We start from the raw sequence: 20,195 nt of genomic DNA on the forward strand, positions 1-20,195 counted from the left end.
TCATTGATGTGTTAATTTACATGATGTCTTACTTTTATTACTAGTAAACAAATACTGTTACCATAATCAGCCTCCCTGTTTATAGTTGGAGTAAATAGCATATTTCATGAAGTAAATCCAAGAAGACTGAGTCTTGACTGCTTGTATCCTTGTGTCAGCATTAGTGTGTCTGGCAGGAGCAGGGCAGTGATTGTCCTCCTGAACTGGGCACTGGTGAGGCCAATCCTGTGTCCAGTTCTGGGCCCCTCGCTATGAGAAGGACATTGAGGAGATGGAGCATATCCAGAGAAGGGCAGCACAGCTGGTGAAGGGGCTGAAAGTCAATTCTTATGAGGAGCAGCTGAGAGAGCTGGGGGTGTTTATCCTGGAGAAAAGGAGGCTCAGGGGGATTTATCACTCTATAACTGCCTGAAAGGAGATTGTAGCCAAGTGGGGATCAGTCTCTTCTCACAGATAGCATGTGACAGGACAAGAGGAAATGGACCCAGGTTGCACCAGGGGAGGTTTGGGTTTGATATTAGGAAGAATTCACCAAAACAGTTGTCAGACATTAGAACAGGGTGCCCAGCAGAGTAGTGGAATCACTATCCATGGTGGTATTTGAAAGATGTGTAGATGTGGCACTTATGAACAAGGGTTTAGTGGTACACTTGGCAGTGTTACATTTACAGCTGGACTCAATCTTAAAGGTCATCCTTCATGATTCTGTGATTCTGAGTTTTACCTCCCGAGTATTGGAAATATCTCTGTTACTGTTTGGCTTGGTGGATTTGTTGCATCGTGCTGCTACCAAAATTTGTAGGTGTCAGGCATCACAGAAAGCTGCTCTAAGCTGTCTGAGGAAAAGCTAAAGCTCTCAAAAAGAAACCCCAGCACAGAACAGTATTTGATGATCCCAGTTTCTTCTTTTTTTTTTTTATAAGAACAGATTGAAGCCAGACTCAAAAAGAATCAAAGCTTTTCAGTGTATGCCAGAATCCGAAGACAAGCAAGCACTTCAAAAACTCACGAGTGTATTCGTGTATCTTGCCAATTTTGCTCCCAGTCTGTCCTCTGTCAATTCACCCACCCCATCAGACAACTTCTGGAAAATGTTCAGTGACACTGGATTGAATAGGGCACAAGACATTCCTTGAATGAGTTTGATAGGTAACAGTTCTTGTGCTGAAATGCTGCAGCACTGCGTAACTGTCTCATTAGGAAAAGCTTGAAAAGAGACTGTAGAGAGCCAGTGTTCTTAGAAGATGTTTTTAAGTACAAAATGGGCTTGTTTTTCCCAATGAAAAAGACAAGTGATTTCCATTCAAGCTCTTTTGAGCCAGCTAATTGCTGTGATTCTTCAGTATTACTTATGACTGTAACCCACATTTGTTGAATAATTAATTCCAAGTGCCATGGGATACAGTCAGTGGTACATCCACTCAGTAAGTGCAGAACTTGTACCACATTCCCTTGGAACCACAGTTGGTAATATCTGCCCTAAGACATATGATTTACTAACCATAAAAAACAATCTCTACTCCTTGTGGCTTTCTCTTTAGGGAGAGACATGCTTTCTGTTTTTACCAATTTTTGGATCAGATTTCTGCTTCCACATTGGTGTGAAAATAACTCGAATTGTGGGAACAGATTTAGAAGGAGAGAGTTTCTGTGTTGAATGCTAAAAACACAAGTAATGAACATATTTACAATAAGAAATGAGGCTTCATCATACAGGTTCTCTGACCCGCTCCAGCTATTGTGCCAGCTTCACGTTCTGTTTCTGTATATATTTTGTATTTGACTGAAGTTGCATACTAAGATATGCAAACATTTAAATGCAGATCCTGTCTGCTTTGTCTGTCTGGGTTAGGGGGCAGTTCCTTGAGTGTTTCCAGATGAGCTCAAGGTGGACACACTAGTGTAAAGCTATAGATAAATGCCCTCTGTAGATGTCATCCATAGCTGCTCATCACTTTCTCACCCAGGACAGATGATTCCTCCCTGCAGCCCAGCTGATGTCCTAGCATGTGACCTAATCAGACTGGTTTTGCCTAAGAATTCATTTTAGGAGTAGTCCTGGATATTACTGGCTCACACAAACAAGTGGGGTGGTGGTTTCTGGCATAGGGATGCTGACAGCTGGGAAGGGGGAATAGCCTTTTCAGCTGACACAGCTGCCTGTGGAAAAATGTATCTATCCACAAGCTAAGAAAAGGTTAGAGAAGTATTCAAAAATAATTTTCTTTTTTGTTTATTTTGTTTTAGATTTGAAATGAGTACTTAAATTAAATGATGAGTGACTATTTCAAGGGTAAAGGCAGGACAGTGACTTGGACTTGAAAAAAATTTGATTAATTATTGAGGCACTAATAAAACTGATTTGTGAGGCTAATATAATGTGTGAAGTAATTCAAAACCTTCAGAAGCAGTAAGGTTTAACATAAACTAAGCCATAAAATGTTGGTAATCGAAGTAATTGTTTTTCTTCTTGCAGCTGTTGCTTTTCTTTTCTGAGAAGCTGCCCATTACACACAGTAGTTTACTTGGTTTGTGTAGTATTTTCTTTATGCTGCATATGTGATGAAAAAACCCACCCTTTGGCATGCAATTTCATACTTGCTTTAGCATTTTTTTAACCATTAAAGAAAAAATTCAAGTTGCTCTTTATATAGTGATGGGGAGGAAATCTTCACTTGTAAGGACTGGTTCTTAAACTCATAGATCCACCAGCTTTGAATAGCTTTGAATTTGTATTAGCAATGCTGTGCCAGTTAATTGTGCTACTAATCTGCTCAGAGTTGCTCTTAATTGGTAAGAAGGAGTTGTTGTTGGGTTTTATTGTTGTTTGTTTTTTATTACTGCTTATTTTCATTGTGCAATTGGAGAAAGTACAGGCAATCCACACCTCTGGGTAAAATGCTATCTTGCCCATTAACAAAAATGAGCCCACTTAATGCAGAATGTTGTTGAATCTGAGAATATTTGTAGCTGAGGATATTTGTTGAAATTGAAAGTGGCATGACTGTTCTTGAGGACAAGCTAAGTCATCACAAGTCAGTTTTGGGTAAAATCAAATGCATAATTTTTGATCTTGACTTCAACACAGTCAACCTGTGTGGATTTTGAACTACTGTACATTTCATACAAAATATTTGTCTGGTTTTATGACAAGAAAGATTGGTTTGTCATTTTATTATTGCTGTTAAAATACAGCCCATTCTGCTGAAGCTTAAATGAATATCACTTTCCTTTATGGTCAGTGGACGTAACTGAAAATTATTTAAAGCATTTTTAACAAGACAATTAACATAGAGTCTTTTGCAGATAAACTTCACCCTTCCTGTTTTGGATGGAGCAATAACTTTACTGTGGCTCAGATTTAGGAAGTGGCTTTCCATCAATTCAGTGTTTTATAAATAAAAAGTTGTAGGGTGAGGCCCTTCCTTTGGCATAAAGCTGATTATTTCCTGTTTAATCCTAAACTGGTGTATTTCAACTAATGGAAGTTTCCTAGCATCTGTTGGAGAGTTTTTAGGATTTTGTTTTCATTTATGCTCCTACAAAAATACAGTTTCTGTGTTTGCATATTATTATAGAACAAAGAGAAATTATTAGATATATAAATACTTACCCTTTTACAACTTTTGAATGTGGCTGCACAGTTGTTTGTACCATGACATTCTTAAACATACGGCTGGGTATTCTTAAACATGAGCTGCATTGACACATCTTCAAGAGATCATCAGTCCTTCCAGTGAGATTTAGAAACTGATCAATTGTAATTGCAATGGGTTTTTCTAAATTTCATATTTATCATCTCCTTGCACAAGGCACACACTTTCTATAAGAAGAGGCAGAATTTAAACTTGTACTGCTGTTTTACCTAAGGAACACACAAGTTAATATGTGAAGTAACTCTACCCTCATCCAACACATCTGTTGTAAAGAAGCCTGTGAAATCGAGGCCACACACAAACTGGTCTCCAAGGGCCTGTAGTTGGTGTTAAAATGCTGTTATTATGTGGTCTGATTGGTTTAGTGAAGAATAATCTCCAGTAAAACCATGTAACGTAATAGTCCTTGCTCTCCCACATGGGAGCTACTTCTGCTTGACTAAGCAAGACATTTCTTGAGGAAGTAATAACGCACTTGTTCTTGCCAAAATGTAACATTTAATGAAGTGTATAATCATGTACATTTCTGTTGTGTACCAGTTCTTGTTCATTTAAACATTTGTGTCAAGTCCTCTACCATGGTATTAAAAAAATAGTAAACACATGGATTTCCTAGCAATATATTTAAAATAAATTCTTACTCCTTGTTGAAAACTTGTGTGTAGTACTTTTAAAGCAATGAGTAACTACATGGAATTTGTAAGCTTTCATAAATGAAGACTCTTTTTTCTAAATAGCACCAACTTTTGCTATGATTGTTCTGAATCATAACAGCTTTGCTCTACAGATCTCTCCTTGGGTAACCACAGCTGTAAACAGGCTCTGCACTTGCTGAGGGACTTCACATTTTATTGCTTTTTAATTACATTATTCTTTAGGTCTCCTCAACAGTGTCATACAAAAGCTGGATTCACACAGGTCAGTAATTCTGCTCAGTGTGTGTACAAGACCAGGGTTGTGTCTCAGGACCCACACATCTTCCATTGAAGATTTTCAGCTCAGCTTTGAAAATGTATTTGTAAACTCAGCAGAGTTGGTCACTGTTGACACAGACACCCACCCCCAAGTTTTACAGAGCACTTTTCCTAGTAGAATTCTGCTTTTAAATGAAGAGAAAGCCTTGTGTGGTGGCACTGTTTCAGACTGCATGTCCTCTATCAGATTAGCTCAGTGAAAGGGGTGAGTGATGCTGTGACCTAGAAGTGAAGTGCTGTAAACCAGCTGAACAGAAACACTCTGGCTCCCAGCACCCTCCCCTGCTCACCTGCTGCCCCCATGTATTGCCAATACTGCTCCTTGAGGACAAAGTGGAGCTCAAATCTGAATCCCCGTCTCTTTTAAAGTGAAGGCTCCATCAACATCTCTTCCACACAAGGGACTTGCAGGAGACTTTTCAGTCAGATATTTAGATGCCAAAAATGGTGGGTTATTTCTGAAAGTTGATTAAATCTATTGAAGTGCCTAAAAGGGAACTTGAAAGTTTCATTGGAAAGGGAGGCAGAATTGCATTTAAGTGCAAATAACTTTAATAATTTGCATATCTTCAGTAAGAAGCAAATTGACATGAAATTGTTCATTATTCCATAATAGATTAAATAACTTGTTTCCCCCAGTTTGCATTTCAATGAGTATCTAATTGGTCTATAAACACATTGATTAATGGGTGTAGAAAATATTTCATAGATACGGGGCAAAATTGTTAGTGTGTTTTTAAGAAAGGAATAGAGTACACTTCTTGATATGTTAAACATTGTACGCCACTGTAAACTATATATGTATACTATCATAACCAAGCATTGAATTTGTTCTATGTTAATTTAGTTTTTTGTAACCATAAAAATTAGTTCATTATGGTTGAAAATCAGTTTTAAATGTCTTGATCATGAAAATTGTCTGCAAGTGGTTTAATGAAATTTCTGAGCATTCTTTGCACTGTGGAGCTATAAACTTATATTTTGTACTCATAAACATAACAGTACAATTACATTGCCACTGCAGTGATGAGAATGTCTGTGTACCCTTTTACTAGTGTATTAACTTATTGTAGTTTGGAAGAGTAAATTTTGGGTAAGTTAATGAAATCTAATTTACGTAGTTGAAAAAAAATTCGAAGATAACACATAAATCAATGAAAAAGAAGGGATTTGGGAAGAGATAATAATTACTTTTAAAAGATGCCACTGACAAAGAAAAAGCTGTGATAGGGGCAATTCAATGTTTAGTAGTTTCTCAATTTGCTTAAGCTTACATGCACAATTAAAATGCAAATTTGACTGCATATTCAATCAGGTTAGTTAGGTCTACATTGCAAAAAAGATCAGTATTGTTTTTAGTTAGAAGTAGAAGAAAAATTATACCTAATAGTCTGTTCTCACCCATGCTAGGAAAAGCTGGCACAGGTGTGGCTGGGTTAATAGAAGACTGGTTTGTCAGACTTATTTTAGGTCTGCTTAGGAGGGGAAATAAGAAGCTGGTTTATACCACCAGAGGGCTATGCCAAACCAGCTATCATAGTTTAGGTGAGGGAACAAAAGCTGTTATCTCTGTCTGGTGTAGGGGGCCCCTGGGGCATCATTGAAGTGAGGGAAATTTCCAGCAGTTTGCTCATGGAGTGTCTGGAATGGTCACGGTATGGCTTTCAAACTGGCGCTGTACTTGTGCTCTGCATGTTGATGCTCTGCCTTTCAGTGAGAAATCAAACAGCTACCAGTGAGCAGGTTGCTTCTTTCCTCCTTGCATGGAGTATTTGATAGTTGTGGGAAATATGCCCTTAGTAACTGAGAAGCTTCTGTCTTCTGGAAGATAATATATGAAATGAGTACTTGCATGAATCACAGATGCAAAACTGTGATTGCTGGGCATGTTGGGTCTTCTCAAAGTGAGTTGGGATCTAAGGGTTGCAGGCTATTTAACGTGGTTTCTGAGCCACAGCCTCCTTCCCCTGTGGTAACAGAGCCTTGGGGTCTTTGGCCTTTGGATGAGGAGTTAGAGCAGGCATCTGGAAGATGAGTACTGACTCACAGGCACTGCTGGTGGGCTGGGTGCATATGGTGCAGAGCTGCTCACAGAGTCTAGACTTGCGTCGTGCTGCTCTGAAGGAGTTCTGGTGGAGGCGACAGTGTTACATCAATCTTGAAATGTATGGAATGCTAAAAATACTCAAAAAAACCCCCAGGAAAGGTTGTGAGGAAAAAGAGCAAGATGTTGGAAATTACAGATTAAATCATGGGCATCAATTTTGCTTGCTAAATCATCATATCCACCTAATGGATGTGGTCTTTTTCATGTTTGCTGGTCCTGCTTGTCTCTGTGAGCAGAAATACCCTTTTCTGCACTGGAGTTTGCCCATCTCCTGCATATGGCTGCTCAAGCCTGGCATGTGCAAGTCTCTGGATGAATTCTATGGAAGAGGTTTTCTTGTGTGCATGAATCCAAAAGCACTCAAAACCAGTGCCACAGTGTCATATTAATTCAAAACCGTATTTGGAGAGCAAAGTGTTTTAATACCCGCATATAAAATAAAGCACATCCATTAGAACAGTTCTCCCAGAAATGAGAAGTGGAGATTCATTTGAGTCCTTTCTAAATCAGGAGAAATTTGCATTTGCTACTCATTTCTACTTTCTAGAAGCTGTGGACATGTAAGATGCAGAGGCTGACTTTTGTATCCTGGTGGGACCAGTCTTCCAGAGAGTCATTCCAATTATCAGAGAATTTCTCTCTTGTTTCCCTTTTCCTAAAAGCCTGTTTAGAATAGATACTGTGGTTTTAGCTGTTCTGAGTAACCTTGAGAAGTTAAAAAAAACTTCTTTGCACAGACTGTAGAGCTAAACTAGGGAAACTAGGTGCATGGGTTGAAATAAGGCTTGTCCTCATCCCCTTTGAATACCATTGTTTGGTCTTGCTGTTGAAATAAAGCTGGCCAGGTATGCAAGATTTTGAGATCAAGATTGCTCTTATGATTCTTGTAGCCTGTAGTTATTTGCAGAGGAGGACACCCTAAGTTCTAATTTGCATTGTTGTCATTACTGTTTATATTGTCCAACAGCTCTTTTGCACAAAGTGTATGTGCGGCTCTGGAACAGTTTTGAAGAAAAACATAGTGCTGTGCTAGTCAGAAAATTATATGGACTCTGTCAGTGAGTAGTAGGCATGTTGTCCCTGGCCATGTGTAATTTCACCCATCAGCAAAGCCATTCATCATTCAGTTTAAGCTAAGACCACTTTTAGATTATCATTGAAAGAGGGCTATAGCAGTCAAAGACATGAGCACTCCCCATGTGCCTGCTTCTGCCCCTCTTTCTTGCTGTTCAGAGGTTAACATTCCTCAGCTGAGCTGGAAGAAGAGAGTGTTTGCTATCCATAATTTTTTCCATGTCAGTGTCATACATTGTAATCCAAGACACTGTTGATGGCACTTTGAAGCTCTCTGTGAAAACTTGGCATAGATGTAGATGAGGGAGTTCTCAAACTGCCTGGGGAGCTGTAGGGCTTGATTGCCTCCAACCTGGGCAACTGACATCTCCATTGCTCTAACTAGGTCTGGAAGTAAATGTCTTTTAGCTATATTTAAACAGCTCTAAGTGTAAATTTTGGTTTAGCTTTCTCAAATAAATGAGGTGTGTTCACTAACATGTTGCAGGTGCATCACAACTTTATATTTGCACCAGGTGCTTACACAGAGAATGTCACAGCAAAGGGCTGATCTCAGCCAGAGCCTCTATGCCCTTATCATGTAACATTCTAAAATTCCATGAGAATAATATAAAAGTATGCATATTTTTGATCCTGTGACCTCACAGATGCCAGATGTGCTGATTTTGGAAAACACTTCAAAGAACTTGAATTCAGCTTAAATACTTGCTGTGCATAGGAGAAGCAAGAGTGCATATATCTCTTTATATATAGATATATACAGTGTGTGTATTTAATATTGTATTTACATATTTGGAAGTAGAACAGCTGTTTCTACTTCTTCTTCATCTACTTAGTAAAGTTTTACACGCTCTTTCCATTATGCTGGTGCTGGAGCTTAGGTCAGAGAATGAATGTGTGCTTGGGCCACGGTAAATGAGAGCCCTGTGGCTCTAGCTGTTTTCAGGATTATCTGATTTATATGTCAGACAGAGTAATCATGTCATTGGTATCATTCCCTTTCTTGTTTTTCATTTTGAAAGTGTTATTTCTTCTTTTTTCACACATGGAATCATTTTCAGGTTTTAGTTCCAGATGTTTACAGATGAGCTTTCCATGGTCTGAGCTCAAAATCAATATCAGCTGGAATTTTAAAGATAGAGTTATTTTCATATGTTGTGGGTCACAAGTTCTTCCAGTATTTTTCTCCAACAGAGAGCTCTTTCTGCATGGTTGGAGTCCTTTCTGCAGTTTTCTTTCTTCCTCAAGCATCACATTCTCATCTTATTTGTCAGAAATAGCCTCCTTTTATTCTCTCTAAAGATAGATATTAATGTCATGCCACTGTTCCCTCTTCTTTCAAGAGCTTTCAGTGCTTGACAAAGCACTGAAAGTAATTTTTTTCAAGTAATTGATTGTACTATTACGCTGTAATTAATTAACATATTCTGTGTTGATATTCTTGGAATTGATAATTGACATTTCCTTCTGTAAAGCAAAGTAACATATCTCTGAAAGTTGGTAGTTGTGCCTTGACTTCAGAAAGAAACTATTTTGTGAAGTTTTCACTTGAAGACCATGGCTCACAGTTCTTTCAGTTGTGCTGATGCATCTGGTTTTAGAATTGAATCACTGAATCACATTAATGGGGTAGAGGGGGGGAAGTAATTTTAAAAGGGAACATCTCAGTGATGCAATTTACGTTGCAGCTATACAAATAGATTTATCAGCACAATTGTGATGGAGGCAGATTGTACCAGGATCAGAATTAGCAGCTGGGGCAGAAAGCTTGTTGAGAGAAAATTGCTCAATTATTGTTAGAGGAGCTGAGCTGTTTCCTTTGTTTTCTGTTGTTAAAAGTGCCTTCCTGCTCCACCTTTGCCTTCTTCCCCCAATTTAGGTAAATTCTATTTTTTAAAAGTCTTTTGTCACAAAATATTGAAAATGTTCATTTCTTTGGTGAAGGTGTTTAGTTTCCAGATTGTTGTGACAGCAAAGTGACTTTTTGGATTCAGCAATGACAAGGGCTCTCTTGATTCTCTTCCAAGTCTTCTTTTGTGAAAATTTGGAAGAAAAATGTGCTTAGCTCAAGCCAGTATTTATATGCTAAGAGTCACAGAATTTCATCTGGGCTAGTTCTTTGTGGTGTGTGGGTGAAGTAGCAGGTAACACTATTTGCCTTTAGTTTGCAGACCCACGAAAGGTAGAGCATTTCCTTCAGTTGTAGCGTTGGGTGCCTCCCTGTGCAGCTCTTTCTGAGCTTTTCCTTTGGGAAGAGAGTAAAAAGTAACACAGATTTCCTCCATTTGAAGTTTTTACAAAGTGCCATGTTTTACTTGCTGTGGAACATGAGCTCTGAGAGTCTGGATTTTGTGGTGTTGTTTTACTACCAAAGAACTATAAAGCAGGAAACAAACCCCTCTCTGGAAAAAATGCCATGTGCATTTCCACACTTAAAAATGTTTGGCTCAAGTTTGGTTTGGGCTACACTCTTCTTTTTGACTTGTTGCTCTCCACTGAAGTTTAGTTCCTTCCAAAAGGTTCTCTTTTATTTGCCAACCAGTGTTTGAAAAGTGGGTCTGCTCCTAAATTGTTTTCCTAGACTATGCTATTAAGCATTTAAGAATTATCTTCATTAAAGGTATTGTGATAATCATTGTGTTTCTAAGAATAGTTTAGTTTTGTACAGAATGTTGGGGCTTTTTGCTGTTTTTCTGACATGAAGATGCTTGAGCTGACCTCAGACTGGTCCTTATGAATGGGTTCTTGGGGTGGGTTTTCACTGGGGGAGGGATGGGTGTGCTTTGTATGGTTTTTTATTTCGTTTTTAGTAAAGGGGAATTGCTTACATACAGTTGGATCATTTCTGTCCACAATACAGGTAAGTGTGAAAGAGTTGCACATCTCTGTGAAAAACAAGTTCTAAGACAAGCAGACAATACCAAAAGATAATCATACTTGAAAGATTTTCAACATTTTAGCTTTTTTCCCTCAAAAAAATTTGTATGGAGATAGAGAACTTGCTTATCTTCAGTCAAAAAGCTAATGTATTTTGTAAATGGAAATTGACCTAAGAGGTTTGAAAATGAGTTGCATCTGGCAGTTGGAAGACTTTGAGAAGTTCCTTTTTTGCTGGGTGTTCAGATGAATAAACGTAGCTGGAATTTGGAAAAAAAATTGAGACATCACTGACTTGCTTTGGAAATTGCATAAGAGTATGCAATTTATGCATATGTTTATTATGCATACGTTTATTATATTTTAATTCATGCATATGCTTATGTTTGTTGCTGCAAAACAATTGCAGAGATAATGAAAAGTTAGTTCACCTCAAATGTGGTGCATGACTGGCTTGCAAACTCTCCATTCTTTGTGGGAGATGGATTCAGGTAAACCACTGCCAGGACTTCTTTAATCCTTAGTGATTAAAACCATCCAAACTAATTAAAGTCTTCTTTGTCAAGGAGTTCTATAAGAAACAGATATCCCATAAACAAAATTTGGTGAAATTATTTAAACACAACTTATATTTGAAGTATTAGAAAGGATTACAAAAGAAATTATTGGTGCTTTGCATGAAGATTGAGATTGCTAGACATTTCACAGTTTAATTTTAAATATATTGAAATGAAAAGAAAATCTGGTTTAGCATTTGTACTTTGCTTTACTGTTATTTATTAAATATTGCTGCAAGGAGTACTTCATTTCTCTATTATGGTATTTCACCTTATAAAAGTTATTTTTGGTATCCAGATAGTGCTGAGCTAGTTACATTTTTATTAGCACAGGTCAGAAAAGAGGAAATGGTCAGTAAGTTTTACAGCTGAAATTCAAGTTCAATCCAATATCCTTTGTTACGTTTGGATCTAACTCAATAAGGGTTAATGTAAATAATGTGCTAATGTAAAGATTTTGCATTTAATAATTTTCTAAAATGTGTTGTTTCTAGGTCTACAGACAAGACTGTGAAACCTTTGGCATGGTAGTGAAGATGCTAATTGATAAAGATCCATCTTTAGAGAAGTCCATTCAGTTTGCCCTGAGGCAGAATTTGCATGAGATAGGTGAGCGATGCATTGAAGAACTCAAACATTTCATTGCTCAGTACGATGCTGCCAACCAAGATGTGTCAGAGCCCTTCAAAGAGGGCTCATACTAAGGACAAAAATATGCTTTTAGATCCTCTGCATTGTGTCTGCCATAGTACATAAATCTGCTTTTTGTGGGGAAAGAGGAACTTTTGTTTGAGGTTTGAACACAAGGCCTGTGCTCCTTTCCAGTAGCTCAGGTGGCTGTTCCTTTGTCCACTGTGGTCTCCACAAATGTATTCATCCTACCTGTTCTTGTTGACGTATATTCCTTTGAAAGGATGTTCTTTTCAAAAATGCTGTAAAGCAACGAACTGGTTTTGAAACCTTACACAGTTACCTTAGAAAAAATGATCAGTCTGATGTCTGTACACTTACATTTTGATGCTTACAAGTGTAATTGAAGCATTGTATTTTTTATTAAAATTACATGAAGCTGCTCTCATTCCTCAAGTTATGCACAAATACGTCTTGTTATCATACATGCTATAGGAAGGGAAAACTTGCAAAATTGGTCACAATTATGATTTAAATTATTTAGCCTGGTTTAATTTAAAAAATCAGCTGAATTCTGTAAAATTACACTAGGATTTATCTCTCATCTCTGACTGCCAGAGTAATTAACTACTTGATGTAAAAAGTGCTGTATTTTTGTTCTAATTGCAGGTTCTACAAAATGCCTTTTAAATTTTGGTGTTTTCCATATCATGACTCACTACTAGTAAGCAGCATTATGTAGGATGGATTCCATTTTTTGTTACTGTTTGCTCTGTTTTTAACTACACTGTACAGAATGTAGCTATGGGCAGGCACTGAGCAGGGAAAGGTCACTTTTCCTACTCTGTTGCTCTCCCCACTTACAACTTCTCAAGCCTTTTCATCCATCAGTTTTAACAATAAGGAGGCTGTGTGTAATCTTTATTTCCAGCTTTAAGAAGGAGCAGGATTTGGAGTGTCAAGGATGGACAAGGAAAGTGAGCAGGACCATCTCTTCAGTAAAGCCAGGTGTCTTGGTTTGAAAAGACAGGTGTCTGCTAAGAAGGCAGGAGCCTCTCTTGAAATGGAAAATGTAAACCCCCCTTCTCTGAATTATTATAATTTTGAAATTAAGGGGCTTTCAGGCAAAGATATGGGAATAGGAATAACAGTTCTTTACTAGGAAAATTAAAATAAAAATGCACAGATACAAAACAACACCAACAGCGTCAGAATACAACCTTACACCCTGTTGGTCAGTGTGTTGGTAGCAGTCTGATTAAATGGTGGCTGCAGTCCTCCTGGAGTGACAAGAGTGGTTCTGTTAAAGCCATGGCCCTGTAGAAGGGTGTAGTTTTCCAGTTGTGGTGTAGACGTGCCTGGTCTTCCTCTGGGAATCCAGTGGAAAAAGGCTCCTCTGGTATTCCAGATCTCAGATTTTTATCTAGGTAGGAATGCTTGCCTCCTCCCCCTGGGTGGAGCATCCCATCACGCTGGGATGGTGTAATTTTCAGTCAGGCACTGAGACTCAATGACCCATTAACAGAAGAGATCTCCCTGGGCTGAGGATGGGTCCTGGAAGAGATAAAGAAAACTGCCCCACCTGGTTTCAACAGCTGGCTCATTAACAGGATATCCCCCCCAGAGTTATGAGGGATGGGTCATGGAAGAGATAAAGAACACTGCTCCACGTGGTTTCAACAGATGGTGATAGAATACATACTTCTGGTTACATCTTACATTGCAGCCTTAGAGACCAGGTTGCTTTCAGTTAGGTGGAACACAGAGTTTATCCTTAAGTCCTCAATTTCACTATCACTTCAAACCTAGGTGATTCTGGTTAGTGTCCAGCAGCACTCTTGACCTGATAGAACAACTTGCAGTTTGGGAACAGTGGTTGAGGAAAGCCAAGAGGTTCCCAGTGAAAAATATTTAGGATGCAGTGGAATCCTGACGAATGCATTTATTAAGGTACTGGTTTTTTATGAGCATTTTAGGGAAGTGATAATGTGAGTCATAATCACAAGGAGGCAAGTATAAGCATGATTGTTTTGTATACATTGCATTTAGAGCATGTGAAACTCTGTAAAAGGACTAATAACCAAACTCACTATTTCCAGATTTCATTAGAATGGTGTGCAGAAACACAAAGTAGCAATGATTTGGCATGTACAAGGTACTGTATGTATCACAGCATCTTACACATGCAAATCTTGATATGGTGTATTAAATATGTATTGCATCAGATTCCTGAGATGCCTGGTTAGTTCTCATGTCGGTAAGGGGAGGTTTTGCAGTTGACTTTTCTTGTTTTCTAAGAGTTCACATTGCTGCAAGGACATGACCTGCAACTGGGATTGTGTGGGCTGCACAGTGAGTGAGTGGGAATCAGCTCATGGATCCTACAGGATGCTGATTTGGGGAGGGAGAGAGGAGAAGAGAGGCAAGCTGTTGTGACATGGTAGTGACACCTGATCCACTCCTTCTGGCAACAAACTGGTTTACTGAGATCAGTCAAAGTCTTCTCTGATGCAGAAGCCTAACTGCAGCACTTCACTACTTCACTACAGGACTGAGAGCCTTCAGGATGTTACATCTAAGTTTCTACTTTGGGTTAGAAATGCTAATGGAAAAATAATAAAATTGTGTGTAATATATTTTTTATTAAAAATTGCCATTGCTACTGTACAGTTCGTTAGGTGTTTCCTTTGTTAGAAGCCTGATTAAGTTTATTGTTATAAAAGTATCCAAGTTTTCAAGTGCTTTTCTGTAAAGTAAGGCCTAAGTTTACACTCACAGAATCATAGAGTATCTCAAGTTGGAAGGGGCCTGTAGTGTTGGTTGAGTCCAACTCCCTGCTCCTCACTGAACCACTAGGAGCATTGTCCCAATGCTCCTTGAACTCTGCGAGGCATGGGGCTGTACCACTTTCCTGGGAAGCCTGTTCCAGTGACTAACCATCCTCTCATGTCCAATGTGAACTTCCCCTGATGCAGATTCATTCCATTTCCTTGAGTCCTGTCACTGGGCACCAGAGAGAATTCATTGCCTGCCCCTGTGCTGCCCACCTTGAGGAACCTGTAGAATGCACTGAGGTCACCCCTTCGTCTCATCCAGGGCACTCCTTTCACCACCTTGATCACCCTAATCTGGGCACACAGATAGATTCATATCCTTATATTGTGGCTCCCAAAACTGCCCCCAGCACTCGAAGTGAGGAGCAGAGCAGCACAATCCCCTCCCTTGCCTGGCTGCCAATGCTGTGCCTGATGCCCCCCAGGACATGGGTTGGCCCTCCTGTTTTCTCCTCCTGGGGCATTGCTGATTTGAGTATAATTTGCCATCAACTGGGACCTCCAGGTCTCTTTCTGCAGGGCTGCTATCCAACTTCTCACTCCCTAAGTTTCACAGGTAATTTTTCCATATAATACTTGGCATTGTGTTGAATGTTTGCATTTGAACTTTTGTGATGCATGCTTTCAGTTGATGTAAGTAAAATATAATATCGAAGTCCCTTAACTTAAGGAAGAAACATGGCTTTTATTCTTGCTTGCTTTACAAGTATGTATTTTGGATTAGTTTTATGTCATGTAAAAAAAAAATGTCCCTGATCTAGTAGTCAGCCTCAATGGGGCTCTGGAAAGCTGTAGGAAGAGCAGAGGGGGAAGGAAACATGTTGTGATGGAGGAATTTAATTTGTTGCCTTCAGAGTTCCTGAAAACAGAAATTACTCCTAGCACTTCTTAATGTTGCAAATACCCTTAAAATGAAAAAGAAGGTGGAAATTGAAAGAGTATGGAAATTTAGTGCTGTCTGCTGAGACTGAAGTGGTTACTGCTGTAACCTCACTTGGGAGAGTTGGCAGCTTTGAGTGGCAATATGAGCAGTAAAGGTGAAAATCAGCAACAAAACCACTATTGATACGAAAGGAGGTAATGCCAGGTATCAGAGAAGGACCAAATCCGTGTCACCCTCTTGTCTGCAAGATTTTCAATTTTTATAAGGATAAAGTTTTACCTTAATATTTTTTACTGTCAGGAAGGTTGTACTGGGTGTGGCTGGGATGGAGTTAGATGTTCTTCATAGAGGCTGGTGCAGTGTTGCTTTGCTTCAGGTTTTTCCTGGAATCATGGTGATAACACTGGGATGTTTTAGCTATTGCTGAGCAGAGCTTACCCAGAGTCAAGGCCTTTTCTGCCTCTCAGCCCACAGCACCAGTGAGGAGGGAGGGAGTGCACAAGATGCTGGGAGGGAACACAGCCAGGACAGCTGATCACAGGATAGGGCATCATGCTTGGCATATAAAACTAGGGATGGGGGTGAGGAGTTTGCCAGGGCTGCTGCTGTTCAAGGACAGGCTGGGTATTAGCTAGTGCTGAGCTAGTGGGTTTTTTGGTACCACTTTCTGTTTGGAGTTTGTTTTTATCTATTAAATGCTCTTCAGCTCAGCCCATGAGTTTTCTTACTTTTCTCTTCCCCATCCCACTGGGGGGTAGTGAGTAGGGAGCTATGTCATGCTTAGGTGCCTACTGGGATATATGCTCCACTAGGAATACGGATACTACTTCCAGTAACACTAACCACACTTCGGAGCTTTTGTGACTGTATCTGAGTCTTGTGCTGCTCACTGACACTATAACCCATGCCATTCTCAAGGTGGAGGAATCAATTAGAAATATTTCTCATAACAAGTTGTCAAAGATAGTAAGATATTGTGTATGTCAAGCTGAAAAAAATAGTCATATAGTCATCTTTAAACTTTTTTTTAAAAAAGTAAGTATTAAGAAGCAGTTAATCTAGGAGAACTGTAATATTCCATAATGTACTACAGTTTGGGAGAGTACATCTGCTGCATCTCAGGAGATGGTGTGGCATCAGAAGAATTGCTTGTGGAGACATGTCCCCAACATGTGGCACAGCAGTAGTGGCACAGTATTTTGTTTCTGAGGATCCAAACAGAAAGCCAGCTGAGAGTGGAAGGTCCTAATCATCCTTGGAGCATCCTGGGCTGGGGGTTATGAGCAAGTCAGCATCTCCAGCCCCGTAAGCCCTGCCACTGAGGGGCTGTAGCATACTTGAGCCCAGCAGGCACATGGCTGCTAGGAAAGCTGCCTGAGCAGCTGAGATGGAAGCACCCCACGAGGCACCCAGGCAAGGCTTTGATCAGCTTCCACCTCCACGAGACCTGTGTGTGCTGGGAAAATGACCTATGTGGTGAGTACCACTTCTGGTCACTTTACCCTGAAAAATACAAGCAATTAACTGCTAGTCTGATTACCCTTAGCAATAGCCTAATTTTCTTGGGTGCAAACCAGTGTCCATGTTCATTCCCTCCCTTACTTCTAGCTGCTTTTGTTTCCATACTTCTCTATCTTCAAGGAGGGCAAGCTTAGTAAATGCTAAAGCCATTGGCTTTCTGACCACCTGAAGAAAGGAAATGAATGAAATAATAGATGCTTCTTACCAAAAAAAGCCTGTGAAATGGAACTATCTTCATTAGTGGATATCACTGTTAAGAAATTCTTGTCCTTTATTTAAAACAGTGGAAGAAGTTTATTGTAACTTTAAATAGTTCCTGCTCCCTATCTGGACTTCAAGGCAACTACTGTGATTACCTCCTACTTTATAGTTTTGTCCAGCTTGCCTTCTAGAACCACTCAGTATCTCTCTTCCTTTAAGTAAGGAAACTTCAGAAATTATTTTTGGGGAAGGAGGGGGAACAATAATAAAAAAAATCACGTCCACAGGAGTTTCATACTGGTTGTAATGATATATTCCAAGCTTGTGTGGTTTTTACATTTATATAGTTTACATTTTGCTTGACCCATAAATAATACTTGCAAGATTAAGAGGGCCGTAGAGAGTATTTACATAGCCCCACCATGCATATAGAGCTTTTAATACCTAGTAGACAAAATTAAGCTGTTTTGCACTGAACATTTTTCAACTTAAACCCCCTGACTAAAATACAAGCAATATTTCATTCATAACACTGCTGGTAAACCCCTAACAAATCTAGTTTGATATTGTAACAAACTTCTTCAAATTCAGGGATATAAAAATATTCAGATTTTAAAATTTTAACTGTACAATATGTACATTAGTATTTGCACTGTTAAATTATGAATACATTTAAGCCTATGAAATACTACATTATAAATATCAACTTTTTTTGACTTAGAATTGCAGCTAATACATTTTAAAACCTGGATAATGCATGTGAAAAGACACAATTCTGGAGCCTAATCCTTTAAGCCCATATGAAAATACTTTAGTTACGTAAGTGGATCCATTGACTTAAATGGGGTTACATGCCTGAGCAAAGGACTCCAGCAGTGGTACCTCTCTCACTGCTGAGGGGTGGGGGGCATGGCAGAAAAAACATCATCACTCATTGGCAGCTAAGTCCAATTTCCAGAAGCTGAATTAATATTTTCCTTTAAACAGGCATGAAAAAAACCCCAAACCAAAACCAGCCATCTCACACTTTCTCAAAAAATTGTAGAGGAAAAACCATGAAAGTTAAATGTACAAAACATTCACTGCTGCTTTAGGATACATCAAGGCTTCAAGCATTTCAGTTCCCACATGATTTTTGCTTTCTCAAGGAGCATTTTACGCATAAAAAGAATCTAGTTTTTGTATGGAAACTTGAATAAGGAAGAGTGAGCTTTATCAATGAAGAAAGGGCACAGTATAGAGCCTTCTTTTTCTTGGTAGCAAGAGGAAGAAGTCAGAGAGCACCCCGTGTGTCTGTAGCTACAGCACAGGACTGACATTTTTATTTATTCATCTTTGTCAAATCCTCTCTCTCAGATAATTCAATGTAGGTGAATAATGAGCATAAAATAAAATGTCTACAATACCTCTGTATTAAGAACTGCAGTAACAGTATTTTGACAGCTGAAACACAGTATGTAAACCTAGCAGTATCTGAGCAGATCATTTGGCATGGTGACATTTCTTTCTGAATGTTACTTTTACAATGTAAACTCTGGCACGGTTATCATTTACAGTGGCAAAGCATTATGAACTTCAGCAACTTGCCTAAGTACAATTATTAATATAAAAAAGATGTGGTTCAAACTGTAGCTACAGACTTGACTGGTCCTCCCAATTAAGAAATACTAGTAATTAATTAAGATATAATACAATTTTTTCCTTTGTGTCCCCTCTTCTTCTTTGATTTGGTTGTCCTTTGTCCAAACTGAGAACTGGATAACGCAGTAGTTGGACCAGAAAGATCATCTGTATAGTATGGATATCTCAATGACCGTGGCTGTGGAATTGGCTGTCCTAGAAAATATCCTTCCTCTTCAGAATCAGATGATGAGGATGAAGTTGAACACCAGGAGTCATCTTCCTCCCCATACAATCCAAAGAACTTATCAGCCAGCTGATTCCGCAGTGCATAGTCAGACCTGCTATGGGCATATTGTCCGTACAGCTCTGCGTTTTGGATATAGGCCCGAAGCTCACGTGAGCTTCTATTCTGAATAAATTTTTCATGATCCTGAGGGGAGTAATAACGAAATCTCTCTCTTGGAGAGCATCTTCTTTCTGTGGCCAAATTAAGTGCATTATCTGAACGAGACTTCCTACTTCTTCTGCGGTGGTGAGAGGGCCGACTTCCACGCTCTTCAAAATGGTAAACACGCCTACGAGTCCTTTCACTCATGGGAGGCTGACGTATCTCAAGGTTCTCATAACTTCCATTATCAATAACATCATCTGAGAACTTCACTTGTTGTGGTCTAGACTGGGATTTAGATCGTCTCAGTACAGGCACATGCGCTGGCTTTTCCTCTGGCAGCACTTTTTCCTGACACAACTCTGAGCTCAGGCTCTTCAAGGACTCAGTGCTCCGATGGAGCATTGAAGAATTCAGAGTTCCCATGTTGCTCATCTTCTCACAGTCCTCCACCTCCAGTTCTTGGAAAGTTTGCAAAGAGTAGAGAGATGGCCGTGGCTTGCCTTCTCCATCCATTGAAGCCCCTGTGGTGGGAATGGAGAAAGGAGGAAAAAGAAAATGAGAGGAGAACCAAAGAGACAAGTATTATAACAAAATATGAAACATTTCTTGTCACCAAGTGTTTTTTTGAACTATTACCAAAACCACTCCCTTCATATTAGAATAAGCTTTGTTTTGACTTAAAACATTTACCTATGAACTCTGATGACTAAAGAATTAGCTGTTGTGAGGACAGCAAGAGCAGAAGTTCGATGGGTTGAAAATTTTGAAATACACATACAGGTATGCCTTTCAATAAAAAAGGATTACTTAATTCTGCAGTCTATGCTTGCCATTGTTAAGGCTAAAATATGTCACATTTCTAGCGTT

At 39.2% G+C, this 20,195-nt stretch overlaps 2 protein-coding genes across 3 annotated transcripts in view; one reads left to right on the forward strand and one right to left on the reverse strand.

Moving 5' to 3' along the window:
* The window catches only part of PPHLN1 (periphilin 1), a 62,380-nt gene extending 49,235 nt beyond the window's left edge, over positions 1-13,145 (forward strand). The window contains exon 10 of the mRNA XM_054272814.1: positions 11,740-13,145. Within this exon, the coding sequence (XP_054128789.1) occupies positions 11,740-11,949 (210 nt within the window). The 3' untranslated portion in view covers positions 11,950-13,145. The remainder of the gene's footprint in view (positions 1-11,739) is intronic.
* A 4,472-nt stretch (positions 13,146-17,617) lies between these two features.
* PRICKLE1 (prickle planar cell polarity protein 1) overlaps positions 17,618-20,195 on the reverse strand; it is a 65,977-nt gene continuing 63,399 nt past the window's right edge. For both annotated transcript variants that reach the window (XM_054272879.1, XM_054272887.1), the window contains exon 8: positions 17,618-19,849. In XM_054272879.1, the coding sequence (XP_054128854.1) occupies positions 18,993-19,849 (857 nt within the window). In that variant the 3' untranslated portion in view covers positions 17,618-18,992. The remainder of the gene's footprint in view (positions 19,850-20,195) is intronic.

Source organism: Melozone crissalis, unplaced genomic scaffold, assembly GCF_028551555.1.
Source record: "Melozone crissalis strain CALT ecotype California unplaced genomic scaffold, PUWL_Pcris_2 ptg000004l_1, whole genome shotgun sequence".
Taxonomy (NCBI): Eukaryota; Metazoa; Chordata; class Aves; order Passeriformes; family Passerellidae; genus Melozone; species Melozone crissalis.